The sequence below is a fragment of the Chiloscyllium plagiosum genome, chromosome 21, assembly GCF_004010195.1.
Source record: "Chiloscyllium plagiosum isolate BGI_BamShark_2017 chromosome 21, ASM401019v2, whole genome shotgun sequence".
Lineage (NCBI taxonomy): Eukaryota > Metazoa > Chordata > Chondrichthyes > Orectolobiformes > Hemiscylliidae > Chiloscyllium > Chiloscyllium plagiosum.
This window is the reverse complement of record NC_057730.1, coordinates 26,306,685-26,333,930: the sequence shown is the minus strand read 5'-3', so window position 1 is coordinate 26,333,930 and position 27,246 is coordinate 26,306,685. Positions and strand designations below refer to the sequence as shown.

Here is a 27,246-nt window from a genome sequence, read left to right as displayed (position 1 = left end):
ATGTGAACTCCCATGTCATTTTTAAACAATTTCTTCAGGTAAAGGGACGGGTAGAGACAAACAAAGAACAGAGCAGAACATTGTAAGGTAACAAAAAAGATCACAGACTTCCTATCAAACTGAATAAGATGCAGCAAAAAGTTCCCAACTGGACAAAACTGCAGAGAAATGTTTCATGGCCCATGTGGAGGCAAGTGATAATGACACCAAGTATTAATCTCTTACCACTGCAAGCAACTGTGAGAAAAAGGTTAAATGAGTCAGAACCAATAAACAGAGCATCTCCTGTGTTTCCTTAATCATTATGGACAACTAACACATTGACTACCATGTAAAATTGATAGCTTCCCATATGACTATTTACACTACACAATGGTTAAGGTGGTCGGTCACCAATAATAAAAGGGAAAGTGAACTGCTGCTCTAGAGAAACAAATGAGGCAGAGAGGGATCTTAAAGGGGCAGAAGATCCTCACAAAAGGAAAAGCCTGTACAGACCAAGGCCTACAAAAGAAAGTATTGGGACCAAATTGCAAAAAGAAGATATTGAGATTGCTACCACTGCTATCTCCTGTTCACAACTACTGCCCTTACAGTGCTTAATGGGACAATAATAACAAATTGTTCAAGAAGCCAGTTCCATGGCCCTGTCAGCATCTTGATGGGTAGCCAGCAGCAGTTCCAACAGAGATGCAGTTGGTGAGTTGGACATCAAGGTTGGAAAAAGCAGGCAACAGCAAGCCTCATTGGCACAAGCCCACCAGATGCAAACCTTTGTCCAACTCACTGTAATTGTTGACTTGTTTATTTCAGTTCACCTGACCATCTAGTTTAGTATTAGCAGTTAACATGACCACTTTGTCATTAATTTAGAACAATCAGATGTGTTCATTGTTCTATAGAGCATCCTCATGTGACATGAACATTAGGCTTTCAGCCATGAAACTGAAAGAAATTGGCAGTATTATTGTAGCCATGTCTTGATTCTTTCCTGCATCACCATACCCCACCATGGAATCAATCAGTCTAAGCACATAAAAAGGCCCTGCGGCCCATCTGGTCTGCACCAGTCAAAAACAACCACCTATTATTCTAATCCCGGTTTTGATGAATTACAGACATTTCACTCATTAAAAATAAATCTGTGGAATATTAAGCATAAGAATAATTCACTGAATGCAAGACAAGTCACTAAGGAGATAACTATATCCTATGGTCACAAGAAGGAATACTCAATGAGCACTGAGGAACAAATCAAATGAGTTCAACAATTGTAGGACGAGGCTCCCTGCAGTCTTGACATCATCACATGCATTGTCTGTGCATATCAATTTCTATAATAAATCCAGGGAGGCTGTCAATTTATTTCCACTGCTGAAGGATTAGAGATGAGGCTGTGTTGTCCTTATATCCTTCTGAGGCACCACATCACCTCCAGCTGCTTCCAACATGGCACATGTATAGAATGGTGTCCATGCGGGTACTTGAGTGCTCCATAATCAACTGAAGTGTTGGCTTTCCTGATATCATACAGCCCAATCTGCTGATGTGACATTGGACATCCTACTTTAGATGATGCAGCTCCTTTAAATGAACTTCCCCAAACTCTGCAAGAGACAAGCACTGAGCTGCAAGATTAGCATTGCAAGCGTTCTACTTCAAGGGCTAGACATCTAAGTTGTGGGTAAGGTAACATTGTAAAGTCTCTGACGTACTCTCCACTGTTTTGAGGGGGCTGTTATGGTGAGATCTGTATTCTGCCTGAGAGTGTTGCTGTTTAAATGAAGAAATCACAGGGGAGGTGACCTGTCCAAAAAAAATACACACACAGATATGTAATTAATGCCTGTGGCTCTGTAGCATGACAGAGAGAAGCTGCTGCGAGGGCATGCTCTGTCCTCTATGTAACTTGCAGCTGGACGTCTCCATGCTCATTGACAGTGAGAGGAGGTTGTCTGGCAAGCGATCTAATACATTGTGATGTATAAGCCCATCAAAGTGCTCGTGCGTGCTGCTCCATCAGAATTCTCATCTGAGCCCCAGGCAGTAAAACCTGTCTGTGAGCTCATCCTCCAGGAAGTTGGTAAATAAACCATCAATTACCCAACTGACTGCAGCCCACACAATCCTGGTGACTCATCAGGGGCAGTGCCTGTACCAGAGCTGTGGGCTCGGAATGTCAAATCAGGTGACGGGGTCCCTTCTTCAGTGCTGTGCTGTAGCTATCTCTTTGCTCCACCTGGAACTGCTGTAGCTGGAAAGTTGACAGTTTTTAAATGTCTGAAAGCAGAAAATGAGGTGTAAGATTGAGGTGAGGTAGATAGGATAAGATGGAAAGCAAGGAGGTCCATGAGCAGTAGCTTGCTCATCCCATCACATCTCAGGATGAGGGTGAGCTGGGATTTGAGAAGAAATGGAAGGCAAGAACATTCCGTCATCCATAATGTTTTCAGTGATGCCAGCTGCTGCTTCTATTGCAGCCAGCACCATGACACTCATAGTCAGCTCCACTAAAGGGCCCTGGAGATACAGATGCCCAGTCAGCTTTGTTTCCTTCTGTTGAATGACACCTTGTCCTGGAAGTGAGGGGGCAAAATATCAATGATGGTATTGTTCTTTGTTTGAATGAAGTTCTGCATAGAATCATAGCTAGAGGTATCTGGGTGCAGGAACGGTGGATGTGATGCTAACTGTAATGGTAACTGCGTGAGACTGATCTAGCATATGACCATTAATGCCTCTAGCTGTATCCATTTCTCTGGAACTCTCTCTCTCCTTCAATTTCCTATGTTTTCAATGTCAGAAATAGTTTACAATGCAACATGCTCCTTAAAAGCCTTGAAACAGCTAGCAGCCAATAGATGCTTGACTTTGCACTACTGTCAATGTAATGGGGTGGCAGCACCAAATTCACACACTGCTTACCTCCAACAAATCAGACACAGGAATCTCATTTGGTGCAATTCCCTTGCCTAAAAATAATATATTACCATATTTTTAATCCTCAACATTGAAAAATGTTATTCCTGACCTTGAGAAAATCTTTCTTTGCAGATGGGAATCTTTGGGCCAGCTGCCGAGTTAGGATGTAAGTCAATATTATTCACAATTTTGTCTGATTTATATTGGTATGAATAGAACATGTGCATAAGTAGGTTTGCATACATGGTTTAGTCAAATGTGTATCACTATTGAGCAGACCTGCCTAGTATAAGCTGCATTTAGCTATTTTGTGATTCCAGTTGAATTGCTGTTTCCTGGTTAATTAATTTTATAAGAAAACCTCTATAGTTTGAAAAGATCTTAAGGGGCCATTTCAGATGATCCAAGTTTATTCAAAGATGAGCACTTTATTCCCTTTTCTATTGAAAAATTAATTTTGTCACTAACACTACTTTACAAGTGATGTTTAAATCATGTTCATTGTAACTCATTAAATTTAATTATGTATATTCTTGTTCAATCACATATCAATTTATCTGCATAATTATGACTAATGATCCAACTCTATAATGTATAAAGAAACACATGGAATAATCCGCTATAATCATCTTCAAATATTCATTTGAGGAAATACACCTCAGTGCCTCATTTTAAATTAATACAGACTGAACAGTAATTTTGTAAATTCAGTGCATGTGATTGTTTTCTTAATTAGGGCAGTTGAAGTAGTTGTCTGCTTTTGAAAATTAAGCAACAAGAATAAAGATAGAAATTTATTGCTAATAAGACCTCACAGAAGAGTCACAGAAGCTCTGGGAGAAAGAGGACCCTGAGGTCCTGCCTGTTTCACTGATTCAGGAGAACATTAAAGATTCAAAGGCACTTAATGAAGAGCCAAAAATCCTTTAATAAGACCATAAAAGATAGGAGCAGAATTAGATCATTCAGCCCATCAAACCTGCTCCAACATTTGATCATGGCTAATATGTTTCTCAACTCCATTTCACTGACTTCTATCCATAACCTTTGATCCCCTTACTAAACAAAAAAACAATCTATCACTGTCTTAAAGATACTCATTGATTTGGCCTTCTTCGGCCACAAATTCCAGAAATTCACTACCCTCTAGCTAAAGAAATTTCTCATCATCTCAATTCTAATGTGATTTCACTCAGAGGGTGTGCCTTCGGGACCTACCCTGTCATTTTGGTGGAAGCATCTTCCACTCTATCCAGGCCTCTCGGTATTCTGTAATTTTCACTGAGAACCCTCCTCATACTTCAAAATTCATTCAGTACAGACAGAGAGTCCTCAACTGTTGCTCATATGACAAACCCTTCATTCCCGGGATCATTCTTGTAAATCTCTTCTGGATCCCATCCAAGATCAGTGCATCTTTCCTCAGAGATGGTACCGAAAGATGCTCACAATATTCCAAATGCGGTATAACCAGAACCTGAGCAGGACATTTCTGCTCTGGTATTCTATCCCTCCTGAAATGAATGCTAACATTGCATTTGCCTTCCCACCTGCCCACTGAATCTGCATGTTAACCTGAAGAGAATCTTAAACTAGGACTCCTAAATCCCTTTGTCCTTCAGATTTTCAAAGCCTTTTCCCGTTTAAAAAATAGCCTACTCCTCTATGCTTTCTACCAAAGTGCATTGCCTCACACTTCCTCACACTGTATTCTAACTGCCACATCTTTGTTCACTCTTCATGCAGTCTCCCTGCTTCCTCAATACTACCTGCCCGTCCACCAATCTTTGTCTCATCTGTAAACATAACAACAATGCCCTCAGTTCCTTCGTCCAGATCGTTAATGTATAATGTGAATAGTCGTGGTCCCAATACTGACCCCTGCGTAACTCCAGTAGTCACCGGCTGAAAAAGACCCCTTTATCCTCATAACAAAAACTTCAATAAGTATACAAAAAGGAATAATGCAAGTAAATGTCGGCCCTTTAGAAGATGAAAATGGTAAGGTAATAATGGGAAACTTAGAAATGGCAGAGGCAGTAAACCAATATTTTGTCTCTGTTTTCATGGTGCAAGATAATAATCTCTTCCCAAAAACTGCAGTTCTTACAGAAGAGCTTGGTGAAATGACTATAACTAGGGATAAGTTAGTAAGTAAACTGATGGGATTAAAGGCAGAAAAATCCCTGGGGCCTGATGGCCTGCACCCTAGGGTATTAAAGGAGGTGGTAGCAGAGATAGTGGATGCATTAATTATGATTTTATAAAATTCCCTTAATTCTGGAAATGTGCCAAAGGATCAGAAACATGCTAATGTGACACCCCTATTCATAAAAGGAGATTGGTGAAAAGTGGGAAACTATAGTGGGAACTCTGTAGTGAGGTACTGGAGTCAATCATAAAGGAGGAGATAATGGAACACTTGGAAAACAAAACTCAATTCATCAGTGTCAGAATGGTTTCATGAAGGGCAAGTTATGCTTGACAAACTTGTTGGAATTCTTTGAGGATGTAACCAGTAAAATAGATAATGGGGATCGAGAGAATGTGGTATATCTAGACTTTCAGAAGGCATTCGACAAGGTACTTTATAAAGGACTGATCCAGAAAGTTAGATCTCGGGGATTAAATGTTGACTATTGGCTTGTATAGAGAATTAGCTGACCAGGAAGCAGACAGTCAAGATAAATGGGTCCTTCTCTGGATGGTGAACGGTAACTAGTGGAGTGCCACAGCATTCGGTCATTGGACATCAACTATTTACAATCTATATAAATGATCTGGTACCATAGACAGGCTGCAATATAGGGAAGTTTGTGGATAATACTAAAATAGATGGAAAAGTAAGCTGTGATGAGGAAATAAAGAATTTACAGATGGATAATGATAGACTAGGAAAATGGGCCAGAGTCTGGCAGGTGGCGTTTAATGTGGATAAGTACAAGGTTGTCCATCTCAGCTGAGAAAATGAAAGAACAAATTATTATTTAAATGGGAAGCAGATTCCTAGTGTATCAATGCAGAGGGATCTGGGTGTCTTTGTGCATGAATCACAGAAAGTAGATATGCAGGTGCAGCATATAATAAGCAAGACAAATGGAATCCTGACATTTATTGCAAAATTATAAATGTAAAGAAGTGTCGTTGCTATTATACAAGGTGTGGGTGAGACCACATCTGGAATACCGTGTCCAGTTTCGTCTCCTTACTTGTGGAGGATGTGTTGGCACTGGAGGCCAGTTCAGAAGAGGTTTACCAAGTTGATTTCAGGGATGATTTGGAGATGCTGGTGTTGGACTGGGGTGTACAAAGTTAAAAATCACACAACACCAGGTTATAATCCAACAGGTTTATTTGGAAGCACTAGCTTTTGGAGTGCTGCTCCTTCATCAGGTGGTTGTGGAGTATAAGATCATAAGACACAAAATTTATAGCAAAAGTTTACCGTGTGATGTAACTGAAATTATATATTGAAAAAGACCTGGATTGTTTGTTAAGTCTCTCATCTTTTGGAATGAACATGTTGGTTTCAGTCCTTTCATATGTAAATCACGAAATATTTTTTAAAATTTACATTCTCAAGTGAACTTTAACAAATGGTGTCATGTCGGTCCAGATAATGCATTTAAGGTGTGAGGTGCCCTCTGTGAGACTGTCTGTGCCACAATGATTTGGAGATGTTGGTGTTGGACTGGGGTGTACAAAGTTAAAAATCACACAACAGCAGGTTATAGTCCAACAGGTTTAATTAAAAGCACTAGCTTTCGGAGTGCTGCTCCACAACCATTTGATGAAGGAGCAGCGCTCTGAAAGCTAGTGAGTCCAATTAAACCTGTTGGACTATAACCTGCTGTTGTGTGATTTTTAACTTTGTACAACAATGGTCAGACTGATTCTAATCTAAAAACAGATTTACAGAATTTTACATGGATTCATGTAGTTTTTGAGCAAAATAAAGTGTAATTCTGCAAGTACAAATTCACCCCACAAACTTATATGTGGATATGTGCATGTGGGGGTGGGGGGAGAGAGAGAGCAGGGGTTATGAGTGTCTGTGAGAAAGTGTATCCACTTGCGAGTGTGAATGTAAAAGGATATAAGTCTGTGAGAGGGTATTTGTGTGTATAGTGCAGTGAGGTCACCTGTAGTGTGACATGAACCCAAGGTCCCGGTTGAGGCCATCCCCATGGGTACCGAACTTGACAATCAGCCCTGATTTCAGGGATGAAAGGGCTGTCATATCAGGAGTAATTGAATAGCTTGGGTTTGTACTTGCTGGAGTTCAGAAGAATGAGGGGAGATCTTATTGAGGTACATAAAATGTTAAAATGGATTGATAATGTGGATGTCAAACAGGTGTTCCCCCTTGTGGAACAGTCTTGAATGAGAGGACATAGATATAGTGTGAGAGGAGATAAGTTCAAAACTGAGATAAGGAGAAACTCCTTCTCTCAGAAGGTTATGTGTCTGTAGAACTCAGTCCCCAGAGTGCAGTGGAGGCAGAATCAATCAACACATTCAAGAAATAAATAGATTTGTTTCTGATGAAAAGCAGGATAAAGGGCTATGAAGCAGGCAGGAAAGTGCAGTTGAAACACAGATAAGATCAGCCATGATCATGTTAAATGGCAGAATAGGCTTGAAGGGCTGGATTGCCTACTCCCAGTCCTAATACCTGTCTTCCTGTGTTCCTCACTCTCTGCCTTCTGCCAGTCAGCCAATCGTCTATCCATGCCAGTACCCAACCCTAACTCCATGGGATCTTATTTAGCAGCTTCCTGTGTGGCACTTGTCAAAGGTCTTCTGGAAATCCAAATAGATCACATTCACTGGCTCTCCTTCATCTAACTTGCTCATTGCCTCCTCAAAAAATTCTAACAGATTTATCAGGCATGACCACCCCTTGATTCAGTCTCATTTTACCATCCACTTCCAAGTACTCTCCAATCTCAGCGTTAATAGTCAATCTTACCAATAATGAGGTCAGGCCAACTGGCCCATAATTGCCCATTGTCTCCGTCCCTTTTTAAAATCGGTGCTACATTAGCCAATTTCCCTCGCTGATTCCATTGATTCCTGAAAGACCACCACCAATGCCTCCAAATGAGGAGGTGGCGGCACGGTGGCACAGTGGTTAGCACTGTTGCCTCACAGCACCAGAGACCCGGGTTCAAGAGACTGTCTGTGCCACAATGATTTGGAGATGTTGGTGTTGGACTGGGGTGTACAAAGTTAAAAATCAACAGCAGGTTATAGTCCAACAGGTTTAATTAAAAGCACTAGCTTTCGGAGTGCTGCTCCACAACCATTTGATGAAGGAGTGCTGCTCCACAACCATTCGGTCCAGGTGATTTATCCACCTTCAGACCTTTCAGTTTCCCCAGCATCTCTTTAGCTGATAGCCACTACACCCACCTCTGCCCCCAACTCTCTTGAAGTTCTGTTATGCTGTTGGTGTCTTCCACCATGAAGACTGATACGAAGTACCCACTCAGTTCCTCCACTATTCGTTGTTCCCATTACTACCTCTCCAGTCTCATTTTCCAATGTTCACTCTTGCCTCTCTATTACCTTTCAAATATGAAAAAAACTATTGCTTTGTTTTATATTACTAGCTAGCTTATTCTTATACTTCATCTTTATCCCAGCTCCCCCACCATTGCTTTTTTGGTTGTCATCTTCTGGTTTTTAAAGGCTTCCTATTGATCCCCGCTACGTAGTATGCCTTTTCTTTTATTTTTCACTTTCCAGCCATGGTTGCCTCATTATCCCCAGAGCATGTTTCTTCTTCCTTGGGATGACTTTTGCTTTGCTTCCCAAATTACTCCCAGACACTACTGCCATTGCTGGTCCCACATCTTCCCTGCAAGGCTCCCCTTCCAATTAAAAACAAAAACAGAAACTGATGGAAAAGTTGAGCAGGTCTGGCAACATCTGTGGAGAGAAATTAGAGTTAATGTTTTGGGCTGAGAGACCTTTCCTCAGAAATGACTTTCCAATTAACTCTGGCCTACTCGCTCATGTCTCTGTAGTTATGTTTACTCAATTGTGCAACGATTACATCTGATCCAAACTTCTCCCTTTCAACTGCAGTATCCTGGACAACATTCCTCCCTCTGTTATCATTACCAAAAATGGATCAACTGATCATTCCTTTTGTGGCTATGGGATGTTATTTGTACAGAGTGGCTGCTGCATAAGCCTGCATAATAATTGTTACTGTTGTTTAAATGTAATTTATATGTAAAAGAAAAAGCTGTGAAATGCATTAAACAAATGCAACTATTGCTAAATATTTTCATAGAAAATATAATACTCCTTATCTATAATTAACATCTGTAACCCTGCAATAAACTGTCTACTCTTCACTCACTCTCTGTAATAAGAGATTTTAATGGGAAACCAGAAGGTAGATAATGTTTTGAAAAGTGATAGTTATTTTCAATTATTATTCAGTCAGATAAAACCTGTAACTGAATCAAATGAGTGCTTTGCATGTTTCACTTGCTGGTCTTGGAGTTGCAATAAACTGTAAAATTATCAACAGTGACTATCTAAAGTCAAATGTAAATGTCCCAAAGCGAAAGGCCAATTATGGATTTTGTTCGATCATTTTGTTGACCATTTCAATACTGGAAAAAAATGTCAGCTTGAATTCCAAAGGGATGTGGTCCATGGGGGACAGGAAAAGGTTTATCTCCAATGCTGATTTCCAGGGAATGCAGCTGAGCCCATAGAACAGTGTGCCATATCATAGGATTCATAGACGATAGAGACATCCTTGTCCCCTGCAGGCTCTGCTCTGCTTCCTTTTTCTCTCCTTATCCTACAAGAAAGTGAGCAGAATGTCAGTGATTATATTGCCTTGTGTTTCAATGATACACCTGCTGTAGCTGAATGGATGAAAGTCACCAGGAGCTGCGTTTGAAGCTGACAGCAGCATTAATTATTATGTGAGGGTGAGGTGGAGTATGTGAATTTTAGTTGAGTTCTGAATGCTAGGGAGTGCTGAGCATTGAATGATAGGTACAAGATATTATGTCACTGACTTTGATCACCTTGCTGAGGTAATTAGACTTCATTTTCCACTATTGGCACATCCCCTGACCCAGAATCCTGGAATTGACATCACTGGTCACTTACTCTCACTCCCTTCTAAGCATGGTTCCTGGAGGACACTTGACTACCTGCAGAGCCATGATGTCTCACCCTCTTTCCCCTCATTACATTCATGCCCCAGAATTCTCTCCATTCCGATCAATTTTCTAATTTTTAAAATTGCAGCAATTTTTTCAATGTATGCTTCCTTTAAAAGGAACAGGCTACTTTTAGGAAGGCTGACTGTCAGACCACCTGGTATCCAGACAACATTGCGTATTCTCCTTGCTGAGCATATGGCCACAGGGAGTATTGCAGGGAGCACAGGAGTCACTTGGCGGCATGTTAAAAGAATACAGAAAGGTGGGTACACCAAAATCTCATGTTGTCATCTCAATCTGAACAGCAATGGACAGGCTGGAAAGTGTAATCTCTGTGCCCAAAAAAACAGGCCTATCAAATTTGTGGCCCAAGGATCCCATCTTATTTTTGCCCAAAATCTATAATCATAACTTTTCATCTTCAATAATTCTAAATCCTATAACTCTCAGCCTTCTTTCTCACTTTCAATTCACTGTCAAATGTCTCTCTGCAGCCTATTGTTTAGGCTGCAGAGAGACATTGTCTATTATTTTGCTGGGTAGTTTTGGTTTTCACAAATAAGGAAATAAAATGATTGCATGACTAAAGTAGCTTATAATATATGTTATAGTGCATTTATTTAGCTTTCTGGAAAAATAGAATTATGGAATTTGATTCACAAAGTGTCCTTGAAATTCGAGAATACCTTGCAATAATAACATAATGTGATTCAGTCACTGCAGACTCAGCAGCGTTGATCATATATCATATGTTACGCACTTGTTATAAAGTTGAATCTCATGCAATGGGAAATTCAAAAATTAATACTTATTAAAATCACTGCTTTGAGTTGACTCTGTAAACTCAGCTCCATAATAAGTTATCATTCACTTACAAGACTACATCCACTCTTTCATTTTATCTGTTAGATTGCTTTCGTTTTTAAATTTAGCATCACTGCTGAGGTCTGCACATTCTATGACACCCAAATAGATCTGTTCATTTAGCATTTCTTTATATGGAAATGAACTGGTGTTTTGAGTACCAAATCTCTTGGCTAACAGTATGCCAATGAGGACTCAGTGAGTGCCTCGAGGCAACCCTCAATTACTGACAAGAGATTGTGTATTCTGACAAATAGAGGCTCCATAAGGTTGGTGGATTTGTCAAAGCTATCAATGTTGAATGAGAAGTGACTAAATTCAGACGAGCTCTTTGATTATTTACAGTGACATTTTCCTGAAAAGTTATTTAATTTGACAAAGAAGAGGATTTCAAGTTCTTATGTCATACTGCTGCATAGTATAATCCTGATTATTCACTGCAGGAGCAAAACACCCACCCCATCTCAGGATAATGTGAATTAATGATGATTTGGAGATGCTGGTGTTGGACTGGGGTGTACAAAAAAAAATCACACAACACCAGGTTATAGTCCAACAGGTTTATTTGGAGGCACTAGCTTTCAGAGCACTGCTCTTTCATCAGGTGGCTGTGGAGTATAAGACTGTAAGACACAGAATTTATAGCAAAAGTTTACCGTGTGATGTAACTGAAATTATATATTGAAAAAGACCTGGATTGTTTGTTAAGTCTCTCATCTTTTAGAATGAACATGTTGGTTTCAGTTCTTTCATATGTAAATTGCAGAACTTTCTTAAAGTTACATTCTCAAGTGAACTTTAACAACTGGTGTCATGTCGGCCCAGATAATGCATTTAAGGTGTGAGGTGTCCTGTGAGACTGTCTGTGCCATAATGTTCAGACTGATTCTAATCTAAAAAATTATTTTACAGAATCTTACATCGATTCATGCAGTTTTTGAGCAAAATAGCATGTAATTCTGCAAGTACAAATTCACCCCACAAACTTGTATATATGCGTGTGAGAGAGAGAGAGAGAGAGAGTGTGTGTGTGTGTGTGTCTTTGTGTGTGTGTGTGGGTCTGTGCCTGTAGTGAAGTGGGGTCGCCTGTAATGTGACATGACCCCAAGATCTCGTTTGAGGCCATCCCCATGGGTACCGAACTTGGCTATCAGCCTCTGCTCGGCCACTTTGCGTTGCTGCCTGTCCCAAAGGCCGCCTCGGAGGACGGTCACCCAAAGGTCCGAGGTCAAATATGCCAGACTGTTGAAGAGTTCTCCAACTGAGAGGGAACACTCCTGTCTGTTGATTGCTGTGCAGTGTCCATTCATCTGTTGCCATAGCCTCTGCTTGGTCTCGCTAATGTACCAAGCCTCAGGGCATCCTTGGCTGCAGCGTATGAGATAGACAACGTTGGTTGAGTCACATGAGTACCTGCCACGTACATGGTGCGCACCTCAGCACCTCACTCAACCGCAAACCCACAGACAACCTCACAATGCTAAACTTCTCCAGCTTCCACCTGAAACATATTAAAACAGCCATCCTCTACGGACAAGCCCTAGGCATACACAGGATCTGTTCAGATGAGGAGGAACGTGTCAGGCAACTGGAAGTACTCAAGGATGTCCTCATAAAAACAGGGTTTGATGCTCAACCGCCAGTTCCAACATGCCACAGCGAGAAACCGTAATGACCTCCTCAGGAGACAGACACGTGCTGCAACCGACAGGGTACCCTTCATTGTCCAGTACTTCCCAGGAGCCGAAAAACTACGCCATATTCTTCGCAGCCTGCAATACATTATCAATGAGGATGAGCACCTCACCAAGACCTTCCCCTCGCCTCCACGTCTCGCCTTTAAACAACCATCAAACCTCAAACACATCATTGTTTACAGCAAACTGCCCGGTTTTCAGGACAACACCATCCAAACTTGTCATGGTAGATGTTGCAAGACGTGTCAGAGTGTCGACACGGATACCACCGTGTACACGGCAGGTACTCATGTGATTTGGCCAACGTTGTCTATCTCATACGCTGCAGGCAAGGATGCCCTGAGGTATGGTACATTGGCAAGACCAAGCAGAGCTACGGCAACAGGTGAACGGACACCGCACTACAGTCAACTAACAGGAGTGTTCCCTCCCAGTCGGAGAACACTTCAGCAGTCCGGGATATTTGACCTCAGACCTTCATGTGAGCATCCTCCAAAGCGGACTGCAGGACAGGCAACAACGCAAAGTGGTCGAGCAGAGGCTGATAGCCAAGTTCGGTACCCACAGGGAGGTCCTCAACCGGGACACAGACACAGACACTCCTACACACACACACTCCTACAGACCCATACACTCACGCAGACCCTCTCTCATACACACGCTCTCTCTCATACACTTCCACACTCACTGTCTCACAGATATATACCCCTTTACACTCACACTCTCTCACATACACACACTCATAAACTGCCCTTCCCACACACACACACACACACACACACAAAAACACAAACACATATACATTTGTGGGGTGAATTTGTACTCGCAGAATTACATTTTATTTTTCTCAAAAACTGCATGAATCTATAAGATTCTGTAAATCCATTTTTTAGATTAGAATCAATCTGAACATTGTGGAACAGACAGTCTCACACAGGGCACCTCACACCTTAAATGGATTATCTGGGCCGACACGACACCAGTTGTTAAAGCTCTCTTGAGAATGTAACTTTAAGAAAGTTCTGCAATTTACATATGAAAGGACTGAAACCAACATGTTCATTCTAAAATATGAGAGACTTAACAAATAATCCAGGTCTTTTTCAATATATAATTTCAGTTACATCACATGGTAAACTTTTGCTATAAATTTTGTGTCTTATGATCTTATACCCCACAACCATCTAACGAGGGAGCAGTGCTCTGAAATTTAGTGCTTTCAAATAAACCTGTTGGACTATAACCTGGTGTTGTGTGATTTTTCCCAGTAAATTAGTGAATAATTATTAGTGCATAACTAAAATTCTGAATATGTATATTGCAGAAACATTACTTTAAAGTATCTAAAAATGTAGTGCAATTTAATGCATTGCACAAGTCTGTGTATAATACTTTTCAATTATTGAACTTATAGAAATTATAATGATAATATGGATGGTCAATATTCTTTTACACTGAGCCACTGGAAATTATTTTGCACAATACCTCATTTTGGGTGTAGGTTTTCTCGCTGAGCTGCAAGGCTCATTTCCAGATGTTTCATTACCCTACTAGGTAACATCTTCAGTGAGCCTCAGGCGAAGCTACGCTGAAAATTCCTGCTTTCTATTTATATGTTTGGGTTTCTTTGAGTTGGTATTGTCAGTTCCTGTGGTGATGTCAACTCCTGTTCCTTTTCTCAGGGGATTGTAGATGGGGTCTAACTCAATGTGTTTGTTGATAGAGCTCCAGTTGGAATGCCATTCTTCTAGGAATTCTCATGCGTGTCTTTGTTTGGCATGTCCTAGAGTGGATGTGTTGTTCCAGTCGAAGTGGTCTCCTTCCTCATCTGTATGTGAGGATAGTAGTGAGACAGGATCATGTTGTTTTGTGGCTAGTTGGTGTTCATGTATCCTGGTGGCTAGTTTTCTGCCTGTTTGTCCAATGTAGTGTTTGTTATTGTCGTTGCATGCGATTTTGTAAATGACATTAGTTTTGCTCATTGTCTGTATAGGGTCTTTCAAGTTCATTAACTGCTGTTTTAGTGTGTTGGTGGATTTGTGGGCTACCATGATGCCAAGGGGTCTGAGTAGTCTGGCAGTCATTTCCGAGATGTCTTTGATGTAAGGGAGAGTGGCTCAGGTTTCTGGACGTGTTTTTTGTCTGCTTGTTTGGATTTGGTGCTGAGAAATCGGCGGACTGTGTTCATTGGGTACCCATTCTTTTTGAATACACTGTATAGGTGATTTTTCTCTGCTCTGCGTAGTTCCTCTGTGCTGCAGTGTGTGTTGGCTCGTTGAAATAATGTTCTGATGCAGCTTCGTTTGTAGGTGTTGGGATGATTGCTTCTGTAGTTCAATATTTGGTGCATATGTGTTGTTTTCCTGACAACAAGCAAAACTAATAACATGCCAAACAAAGACACGCACAAGAATTCCTAGAAGCATGGCATTCCAACTGGAACTCTATCAACAAACACATCAAGTTAGAGCCCATCTACCACCCCCTGAGAAAAGGAACCTGAAGTGATTTCACCACAGGAAATAACATCATCACAGGAAATCACATCACCAACTCAAAGAAACCCAAACATATAAATAGAAAGCAAGAATTTTCAGCAGTGCTTTGCCTGAGGCCCACTGAAGATGTTACCTAGTAGGGTAACGAAACGTCTGGAAATGAACCTGCTCAGCGAGCAAACCTACATCCAAAACCTCAACCTGAGCTACAAATATTCTCAAAACTCGCTAATACCTCATTTTATTGAACTTACCTTTTAAAGTTGTAAAAATTAATGTGAAGTTGACTGATCAATGGTGAAATTTATTTGGAATACAAATATAGTATAGTTAAGCAGAATAAAAATAGAAATACATTTTTAAATACATGTTTTGCAACAGTTGGGGTTTAGTGACTCTACCCACCCTATTGCACCTCCACAAAAGAAGTTAAGAATCAGCAGTCATGCACCTAGCTCTTCCAAAGTATTTTTACAATGTTTGCTTGCAGCCCAACTCCTTCTCAATTATTGACAGGAAACCCTGACTCACACTAAAATTCTTGCAGCCCCAAATTCTTATACAGCGAGAAAGGAAGGACACTAATAATTAACTAAAGCACCATTTTAGAGCACTGTTGAGCATTTTATCTCAAATTTCATTTCTGTTCTCATTAATATGCTCCATAAGATTCCATAGACACCAGAAGTCTTCTGGTGTCTCAATCAAGAAGTCATTTCTCTCCCATGTTAAGAGTTTTAATGTATATCAATGCACTACTCAAGCATCAAAATGGGCTTCAAAACCAAACATAATCCTATCCTCATAAGATAATTCATGTTCCTATTTTCCCATACTACTTTGTGACAACTGAAAAGATTCTATATCACTCAGCAAATAGTAAGCTTTAGAATTTAATAAATTGAGGCTGCAAAACATCATATTGTAAATTGTAGCTTTACACTAAGTTCCCGTATATATAGTTTCCATACCAGTGTGATATGTCTGTTGGTGACTTGCGAAGTATTATATGCAAAGTGACAATAATGGAATTATTAATTTGACTCAGTCAAGTGCACCATTGGCAAAGTAGCAGAAATCAAAATGCACTTTCAATCAGGATTAAATGCCCAAATGGTTTGCAGCATGAAATGGAAGCATTATAGCAACCAAGTGATAAACTGTTCTTTTATGTGCCATCACTATATCAAATGCTGAATCCAATGTTAGGATTTTTTGTTCTTTTGAGAGGGAAGGATGAAGAATGCTACTCTGAATAATAGGAACTCCAGGAGTGATAGCCTATTTTATTATAGTAGTAGCCTGATTTATTATAGTAAAATACAGTGATTAGAGTTCAAACATTTAAATGACAATTTGAGGAATTGATTTTTTTAAAAATCTGAAGAGTATCAAAGTGGATTCTTGACAGCTGTGGTACACCTTGCTCTCAACTCAGGATAAATGAAACACTGAAGATACTGTAAGTAACAAGTGATCATTTGAATGGAAATTGATATTAATAATTGACAGTTCACATTTCTTTCAAAGGTTCTTGTCTCCACTGAGATAGAGTGTTATAATCTCAGTCAAATGACTTTTACTTCTGTCTTTACCAAATTCCATGTTTCTAAATTAATTAAGGGATGTGAGTGTTGCTGGTTTTGTCTTATTTATTTATTTGAAAGAGTGGTGCTGGAAAATCACAGCAGGTCAGGCAGCATCCCAGGAGCAGGAGAATCAACGTTTCAGGCATAAGCCCTTCATCAGTAATGTGGGGAGGGAGAGGAGGCTAGCTAAAATTATTCATGTACTTATACAAGTGTTTTTTAAATGTTGTAACTATACCCACATCCAACACTTCCACTGGAAGTTCATTCCGCACACGAACCAATCTCTATGTAAAAATATTGCCGCTCATGTCTTTTTAAAATCTTTCTCCTCTCACCGTAAAAATGTGAAATCCACCACCCTAAGGAAAAGACACCTGTCATTCACCTTATATATACCCCTCGGGGTACCATGTTATAGGAATGATATTATTGAGCTGGAGAGGGTTCAGAAAAGATTTACCAGGATTTTGCCAGGAATGGAGGGTTTCAGTCGTAAGGAGAGGCTGGATAAGCTAAGAAATTTTAAACTAGTGCTTAGGAGGTTGAGGGATGACCTTATAGACATTTATAAAATCATGAGGGGTATAGATAAGGTGCATGGTAGGACCTTCTGAATGATAGTGTTGTGGATTTCAAAGGTGCTAAGAAGCCTTGATGAATTTCTTCAGTGCATATCGAGAATGGTATACACTGCTGTGACTGAGCATTGATGGTGGAGGATGGATGATTGTGAATGTGGTACCAATCAAGTGGGCTGCTTTGCCCTGGAAGACATCAAGCTTCATAAGTGTTCTTGGAACTGCAAGTGAGAAGTATTCCATCACACTCCTGACTTCACCTCAAAGATGATACATTGGCTTTGAGGAGTCAGAAATATACCCTTCATACAAGTATATCCAGCAGTTTGCTGTCTTTGCCGGCATACATACCCAATTCCCAGAGTCCCGTTTAGCCTTTAGTAGCCCATTCCGCTTTACAGTAAAGAACCAACAAATTGCCTAGCTTAATCACCCTACATTTTGAGTGGGGTGAATAGGAAGGTGGAGTTGAGACCACAATCAGATAAACCATGCTTGCATATGGGTGACTAGGCTCAAAGGATTGAATGGCCTACTCCAATGCTTAAGGACTATGTTCTAATGAAACCCATATTACTATTTTGAAGAAGAGCAGGGAAGGAATCTCCAATATTCTGGTCAATAATTATCTCTCAAATAGGTTTCTCAATTTATTGCATGAGACATCAACAGAAGTGACGTCACAGAAATCTGCAGTGTGGTGTATGTTCTAGCTTTGAGTTATCTGAATGAACAGATACATAAATAAAATCCTGTCCCATCCCCATTTATTACTTTTGATGCACTGTGTAACTATTCACCATTCCATTCTAGCTAAAGTTACTGCTGCTGTCCCCTCACTGAGCTGTTACTGAACTTACTGTCTGTCACAGCCATATATAGCTGTTATTCTTAACCTCAATCATTTTACTTGCGACAAGTCATATCACCAACACTACCTAGTGTCTGCAAATGTCCTCTTGAAGTTCTAGTCTGCTCCACCATGTTCCCTACCATGAAGGGTTGGAGTGATTGTGTTTCCCAGCTAATGCTGTAAATTGCTTCTCTATTGAAGAATGATAATTCTTGTATACAAAACTCAATGTCTTATGGCATCATGTAAAATACTGTATTAAATAACCCATAATGCTTTATTGATGTCAATTTCAGTATATGCCCAGCCATTCTAGAAGGATTGTCAAACATCAATATAAGAATAAATTGATTATCTGATTGTCATCACATCATTGCATTTGCCAACTACTGTGAAATTGTTGACATACATTTTCTACAATGCTGACTTAAGAGGTTTCAGCTAAACATCCAGCATCATTACTGGTACAAATCATGAGTAAAGATAGGATACCAAAGCTTTTAAAATACATACAAAAACATTTGCCAATATGACAATCAAATGTCACCCCAGTCAGACCACCCAAATGACACCCATATCAAACTCTTGGAATGCCTTGAGCTATATTTTGAAATCCAATGGGTCAATGCAGGAGAATCTATTGGCTTGTCCACATTGCCAAGAATCTAAATCCAAAGATTAGAAGCCTGAGAAGTTTAATGTCTCACCTGACCCCAAACTACCTGTTGTTAGCTGTTAAAATCATCTACTGAACTTCTTGCCTAATATAATATTTGACATTGGTTAGGCCACTTTTGGAATATTGCATGCAATTCTGGTCCCTTTTCTAGCAGAAGGATGTTGTGAAACTTGAAAGGATTCAGAAAAGATTTACAATAATGTTGCCAGGGTTGGAGGATTTGAGCTATAGGGAGAGTTTGGATAGGCTGGGGTTGTTTTCCCTGGAGCGTCAGAGGCTGAGGGGTGACCTTATAGAGGTTTATACAATCATGAGGGGTATGGAGAGGGTGAATAGACAAGGTCCTTTCATGGGGTGAGGAGTCCAGAACTAGAGGGCATAGGTTTAGGGTGAGAGGGGAAAGATAGAAAAAGAACCTAAGGGGCAACATTTTCACGCAGAGGGTGGTACCTGTATGGAATGAGCTGCCAGAGGATGTGGTGGAGGCTGGTACAGCTAAAATATTTTTAAATATTTGGATGGGTATATTAATACAAATGGTTTAGGGGGATATGGGCCAAGTGCTGGCAAATGGGACTAGATTAGGTTGGGATATCTAGTTGGGATGGACGAATTGGACCAAAGGGTCAGAACATCTCTCTGACTCTATGGGGGATGGGGGTGCACTTTGAAATATGTTTTGCTTACCCCGTGAATTAGAGAAGAGGCTCTGGTCATCAGAAGTTCTGATAATAATAATAATAGTATTCTGTGTGCTTTCTCAGGCTGCAGTGCCAGGCAGTGAGGTTGAGCAGCAGGAACCAGAATGCGAGGATCCAGTTGCCGGGGGGAGGGTATTAGGGTGACGGAGGGGAGGGTTCCCCAGGTGACGGACATGCGGCCGGGGTAGGGTGGGGTGGGGCTGGCTGCGGCCTGCTGCTGGTGACATGTCCGGAGTCGCTGTGCTGTTGTTGCTGCAGGTGACTGTGGGCTTTAATCCGAGCGCTGGAGCCGGGCGGGGCCGGAAATGGGACTAAACCCAAAGTAGTATTTCACTCGTGACATGTCAGAAATCAACTCAAGCATTGTCAATGTCTCATCTTTAAAATAGTGTGAACTTATATGTGCGGATACACACACAGTATATATATTTTGTGTGTGTTATATAGGTGTGTATGAGAGAGAGAGCAATTTGCTGCCTAACCCTGTTGCCATAATAATCTGATGTGGAGGTGCCAGTGTTGGACTGGGGTGGACAAAGTTAAAAACCACACACCAGCTTATAGTCCAACAGGTTTATTTGGAAGAAGCAATGCACCAAAAGCTTCAACTTCCAAATAAACCTGTTGCACTATAACCTGGTGTGTGATCGTTAATAATGATCCGGGACATATTCGAGGTGAATGGTCATCCCTTGTAAGGTTCACAGTCACTCATCACGAGGAACACTAGCTTGGACAGATCCTGGAGGTTTACTTTTCTGTCTCTCTCACTCACACACACACACATATCCTGGAGATTTCATCTCTTTTCACCTCTTCCTCCCCATCGCTAATATCTTCCTTTCAGCCAGTGATGAACGCGTTGGAAAGTGATCGGAGAATCTCACATCTGCTTTAAAATAAATGCAAAAAGCAGTTCTATGGAAAAGTCAAGCCGGCCTCGAAACATTAAATGTTTCTCTCTGTCGCTCTCTCCACAGATCTGCCGATTTTTTCTAGCCTTTTCCGTGTTTGTTTCACCTTCTTTAAAATTTCTTCCTGTTTGCTCACAGCAGTGTCGCCAACATTCACGAGTTGGGTCAGTCTTATAGTTCTAGATACTAGAATCCTGGCCTGCAAGTGCAAGTTATAAAAAGACCAGTAGGTGGGCTCAGAGCACCTGTGGTTTAAGCTGGCTTGCAGCCGGTCCTCTTATGAAAACACAGATAAGAGATGCTTTCGGCACTAACATGACCAGCGGGACCAAACTATTATGCAAAACAATAACTAGATGTGCTTATATGCACAACTATAAATATTTTGGAATAGGCTGAAAATTGTAAAAATAATCAATAATAATATATAACATAAATAATCTCTGAAGAAGAATTACTGGACTCAAGATTCTGTTTTTACTCCATGGATGCTGCCATATCTGCTGAGTTCCTCCAGCAATGTTTTCTTTTTGTTTCAGATTTCCAGAGTACAGCTCTTTGTTTTATTATACTAACATCAGCTGTGTTCTGTCCATACCCAACAATTTGGAGCATTTATTTTAATCTGTTCAGATGTGTTATTTATCCACCTCTGGAATATGTAGTGCTTGAGCCCAGAACCTTCTGGCTCAGAGGTAGAGGCACTACCATGTTTCCAAAATGCCTTTGCAAAGTTTTGATAGATATTTTCTAATTAACTTGTTTAGAGATGTTATTACACACCCATGGAGCAAGTGAGACTTGACACTAAGCCTCATGGCTCAAAGTAGAGATGTAACCTCTGCTCCACAAGAACTCTCCAACTATTTTATGTGGGGTGGAGGAGTGCATGTAAGTCAGTTATGCACACAAAATCATACAAAAATTATCTACTTAATCAGTGACCTCAACAATCAAGTTAGCAATAAATTGTGATTAAGCTTTATGTTGTACCATGTTGGAGCTAACAGACAAATCAACATTCCAACCAGAAACATATGCTAAGTACTAAGTCCCAATCCTGTTAACAATTGATTATGCATAAAAATGCAAAAATTATCAAAAAGAAACTAACCTAGTGTATTGTAAAGTTTTCACAGTAACCTTGTAAAGGAATAAAGTGGTTGCTCACCTAATGACCAATGAAAGTAGCAACTACAGCAAAATTTAAAAGGGTTGTGAAAGCAATGATTCTATTGATACTTTCTATCATGTGGAATTAGGATATGCTGGTGTTATTTGCTGTTTTTCAATCTAGGAAATGTTATAACTTGAATTTCAACGGGAGTGATAATGAAATATCAATTTTAAAATAACAATTCAAATGAACTGTCAATTTTTTGAGTGGCTGAAGTGAAACATTAAATAACAAAGTAATATTTCACCAGATCTCCATTATTAAATTGAAAGTCAAACCTTGCACTATTTGACTTCATTCTTAAAGCCTTAGTAACCTCAAGTACAGAACACCAGCAAAGCTCAATCTTTGATTGTTTTAAAAAAAGTTAAACGTGGAGTGGGACTTTATTTTAGGAAAGTAATGCTTTTATCAGTAGTATTTTCCAAACATTGTGTGGATTTTTGATGTTTATTTGGCACGCTTTAAAAATGTTATGGGTAGTAATTAATTTTTGTTATTATTTCTGTGGTTGCAGTATTTTGTCACTCTGCGATGCTAGTTCAGAGGGAATGCATGGATTCCATCACGTTTAAGAGTGATACAGTACTTTCCGATGTCCACATGTACACACCAAATATTAGGCACCTTATGGTGAGACTAAATGCAGTTGGACAACCAGGTATTGCCTTAAGAGTATTTTTTTTTGTCACACTTGTATTTGTCTGTTTTCACTGCTTGGAGTTTGTTGAGGCTCATGAAAAATAGACAATATTCCAATAATATGGGTAAAACAATACCCAAGAATACATTCCACTTTTTCCATTGTTTCTAGTTAGAGACTATTTCTTTAACTGGAGAATGACAATAGATTCTGGTTATAATTTCTTTCTTTGTTCGAGCACAACAGCTTACAAAATCTGTGATCACAGTGAAAACAGATAAAAATGGTGGGAGAGATAGGCATTTTTTCTACAGTGATGGTTTTTTCTTATAAGGAAATGCCTGAAAAGATGATGGAAGTAGTAACTTTCAAAAGGGAATCCAAACTATTTTTAAAAAGGCTTTGAAGAAAGAGCAGGGATCGATGAGTAATTGGACAATTCTTTTAAAGAACATAAAAGGCACGCATAGAGGATTGGCTGACTGGCAGAAGGCAGAGAGTGGGAATAAAGTGGTCTTTTTCAAGATTGCAGCTGGTAAGTAGTGATTTCCACAGGGGTCAGTGTTTGGACCACATATTTACATGAAAGATTTGGACAAAGTAACTGAAGGCATTGTTGTTAAGTTTTCAGATAACATAAAAATAGGTAGATGGACAGGTAGTGTTGAAAAAGCAGGGATCCTGAAGAAGGACTTGAACAGGCTAGGAGAGTGGGCAAAGAAGTGCCAGATGAAATATAATTTGGGAAATGTGAGATTATGCACTTTGATAGGAAGAATAGAGGCATAAACTATTTTCTAAATGGGGAAATGTTTTGTAAATCTGCTGGACAAAGAGACTTAGGAATCCTCATTTAAGATTCTCTTAAACTAACATGCTGGTTCCTATTGGCAGTTAGGAGGGCAAATGCAATATTGGCCTTCATTTTTAGAGGGCTAGATTACAAGAGCAGAGATGTTGGGGCTGCATAATACTCTGTTCACATTGAATTTGGAATATTGGCAAATGGTGAAATTTGGATTCAATTAGCCTGGAATTAAGAGTCCAACGATGACCATGAAACCATTGTCAATTGTCAGGAAAAACCCATCTGCTTCACTAATGTCCTTCATCTTTATTGTTTTGGCCATATCCGCAGCAATGTGGTTGACTATTAACTGCCCTTTGGACAATTCAGGATGGCAATAAATGCTGGCATAGCTAGTGACATCACGTCCTATGAATGAATTTTTAAAAATTATGAGCAATTTTGGGCTTGTATTTCAGGTAGGATATGTTAGCCTGGAGGGGGTCTCAAGGTGGTTTACAAGAATGATCCTGGGGATGAAAGGTAATTATATAAGGGTAGGGGAAACATCTATTCTTCATATACACTGTCTTAGCCATTTACGAATTGTGCAAGTTTTAATGACATTAGATTAGATTAGATTACATTACAGTGTGGAAACAGGCCCTTCGGCCCAACAAGTCCACACCGACCCGCCGAAGTGCAACCCACCCCTACATTTACCCCTTACCTAACACTACGGGCAATTTAGCATGGCCAATTCACCTAACCTGCACATCTTTGGACTGTGGGAGGAAACCGGAGCACCCGGAAGAAACCCACACAGACACGGGGAGAATGTGCAAATCCACACAGTCAGTCGCCTGAGGCGGGAATTGAACCCGGGTCTCTGGTGCTGTGAGGCAGCAGTGCTAACCACTGTGCCACCGTGCCGCCCACATCTCATCTAATTTTTGTTAACTCTAGAGAATAACAAGATAATACTTAATTAAAGATATTAAGAAATGCCTCTAAAATGTAATGCACTTGAATTGATTTCTTTTTCTTCCTAGGCATGTAATAGTGTTTCAGTAACTGGTAAAATCTGTAGCCAGTCATAGAGCCATACAGTATGGAAACAGACCCTTCAATCCAACTCGTCCAAGCCAACCAAGTTTCCCAAACTAAACTGGTCCCAGTTAGCCCATATCTTTCTCAAATTTTCCTATGTAATGGAGATTACAAATGTATGTTTTAAGCTTTCAAGCAGATAATGATTTAAAATCCAACAGATAAGAATGTTGTTGCCTTATTCTCATATGACTGTGTTTTACAATTTTAGTAAATTTTGTGACTTCGAGCTAATAGATCATTGGTGTTAGAAAAGTGTACATTAATGCTTTGGAATCGATGAGATATTGGTCGCTAACTATTTGAAATTAATGTTATTTATCTTTTCAATTCATTCTGCAGTCTTTGTGTCAAAGTTTAAAATCCTACGGAATATTATTATCTGCAACAAAGATGACTCAGGAGACTTCAGCAGTGAAGAAAATAGAGTACTTGATGCAGATGATGTTTTAACTGGTCAAATGGGTTGCAGCTATGCTGCTGCAAGTGAAAAGAAATTTGAAGTGACAAAAGACACAGTGCATACTGAAACCCTGCTAGATGATGATGGAGATCTGAATGTTATTCGGAGACCTGTTGACTTCCTTTGTTATGAAAAAAATCTATGGAGAGAGAAAGTATATCCTACCATTATAAGTAAAGGGGAGGAGTATTCCTCTGAGGAGTATGAGGAGGATTGCAGTATTTCCAAAGAGATCAGAATAGGTAAGTCTCTATAAAAGCCTTTATGCATGCTGTGGGCATATTGTAGGACAGAACAAATTACATTGTTGAATTTTCAGAACCTGCTAATAAAATGGATAGTCTCTGTGTTAAGAAGAAATTGTGAGTATCGTTCAGTTGAGTTTTTAAATATTTTGTCCCTAAGTAAAATAATCAGCCTTTTCATGATCTAAAATGTGGGAGGGCAGACAGTAGTTTATTTAAGACATGCTAGAGATCTGAAATAAAAACACTAAGTGCTGGAGAAATTCAGGAAGCCTGGTAGTATCTGTGGATAGAGAAAAATTAATGTTTTGATGCTAATGTGACTACTTTGGAATGGACCTGGGTTAGAAAATGAGTTTGTTTTTGGCTAGAGAAGTGAGTGGATTAAACAGTGAAGGTGCCCAGTGCAAAAGGTAAAGGAAGTGCTAATGATAGTAGAGGAGAATCAAAGGTGAAGAATAAGTGTTAACAGTAAACAATATGTCAGCTCTACTGAGAGAAAACTCATCCAATAGGACACAGGTGTTGAGGGGAATGGAAAGTACACAGTCAAAATGGAAAACAGTGTTCATGGTTGAAGTTGGAGAACTCAATATTGTGTCCTGAAGTCTCTAAAATGCCTAAGTACAAAATGAGGTGTAATTCTTCCAGTTTTCATTGGACTTCACTGGAGCACAGCAGCAAGCTTACTCCAGAAATATTAAAGAAGGGCTTATGCCCGAAACGTCGATTCTCCTGCTCCTTGGATGCTGCCTGACCTGCTGTGCTTTTCCAGCAACACATTTTTCAGCTCTGATCTCCAGCATCTGCAGTCCTCAATTTCTCCCAGAAATATTAACATAAGAGCAAGATAGTTTTGAAATGGCAAGCAATTCGAAGTTCAGAGTCTATCTTCAGTCCAAGTTGAGATGTTCTGCAAAGCAGACAGCCTGAATATGTTTGTTCTGATCGATGTAGGGGAGACCAATTCTGAGCAGTTGTTACTGTAAACTAAATTGAAAGAAGTACAGTTAAAATGCTGCTTCATCTGAAAGGAGTGTTTGAAACCTTGAACATGGAGTAGGGACCACAAACCATTTCCTCTCTGACAAACTGTCCCACTCCTGTCACTTAAACACCTCCTTACCCTGCCATGGCACTTTTCCATGCAATTGCAAAAGTTGTAACATTTGCATTTTTATCTCCTCACTCCTCTACTGCTGCAGAATTCCTTTGCAAGAAGGGAGTTTCACCTGCTACAAGAGTGTACCCTTGACCATTGCTGGTTTTGCGATAGCTCGCCACATTACAAATTTCTGGTTCCCAATATTACTGTTAGGCAATGTGTGAGTAGGTGCTGGCAAGGAGGGAGGGTGAATGGCTGCAAAGTTCACCTCGACCTAGTATGTATTGGTCACCTTTGTGCTCCTTGATAAACTAAAACTAAACATTTTCAAAAATAGTTAACATATGCAATTTTGCCGTCAATTGGCTTTTTGGCCTTTTGACTCTTACACGAGCCAGTACACACACTAAGATGGAAAACCTGGAGTAACGTGGAAAACTTCTGCTCAGCGTTGCTATGATTCAAATGATGAAAAGTACATTTGATTGAATATTTCTGTTCATTCCATGGTTACAACATGCTTCTCCATATTCTGGGTTGGCTTTTTGTGTATTCCTTGCAATTTTTTGCAGATAGAATGACTCTGTGAGGCTTTTCTATCAAATCCATTCATGCTTCACTGGTCAGCCAATGTAACTCGAGTAGAAAATCTGGGTTAAAGTATTACCCAGCTGCTGTTAAGGTGTAACAATTTGCCCTTTGACAGATTTGATTCAAAAGTTTATTATTTTTAATGAGAACTCTGGCTTTTAAATAATAGACAATAGACAATAGGTGCAGGAGTAGGCCATTCTGCCCTTCGAGCCTGCACCACCATTCAATATGATCATGGCTGATCATCCTTAATCAGTATCCTGTTCCTGCCTTATCTCCATACCCTTGATTCCACAATCCTTAAGAGCTCTATCCAACTCTTTCTTAAATGAATCCAGAGACTGGGCCTCCACTGTCCTCTGGGGCAGAGCATTCCACGCAGCCACCACTCTCTAGGTGAAGAAGTTTCTCCTCATCTCTGTCCTAAATGGTCTACCCTGTATCTTTAAGCTGTGTCCTCTGGTTCAGCACTCATCCATCAGCGGAAACATGTTTCCTGCCTCCAGAGTGTCCAATCCTTTAATAATCTTCTATGTCTCAATCAGATCCCCTCTCAGTCTTTTTTTAGATTAGATTAAATTACTTACAATGTGGAAACAGGCCCTTCGGCCCAACAAGTCCACAC

At 40.0% G+C, this 27,246-nt stretch overlaps 1 protein-coding gene across 8 annotated transcripts in view; it reads left to right on the top strand.

Moving 5' to 3' along the window:
• The first annotated feature begins 11,177 nt into the window (after nucleotides 1–11,177).
• Nucleotides 11,178–27,246, top strand: part of mettl22 (methyltransferase 22, Kin17 lysine) — a 63,326-nt gene continuing 47,257 nt past the window's right edge. For 2 of the 8 annotated variants that reach the window (XM_043711577.1, XM_043711583.1), the window contains exons 1-3: nucleotides 19,463–19,841; nucleotides 22,192–22,335; nucleotides 24,557–24,919. In XM_043711577.1, the coding sequence (XP_043567512.1) occupies nucleotides 22,209–22,335; nucleotides 24,557–24,919 (490 nt within the window). In that variant the 5' untranslated portion in view covers nucleotides 19,463–19,841; nucleotides 22,192–22,208. The other 6 variants (XM_043711579.1, XM_043711580.1, XM_043711578.1 and 3 more) reach the window with 6 other exon arrangements.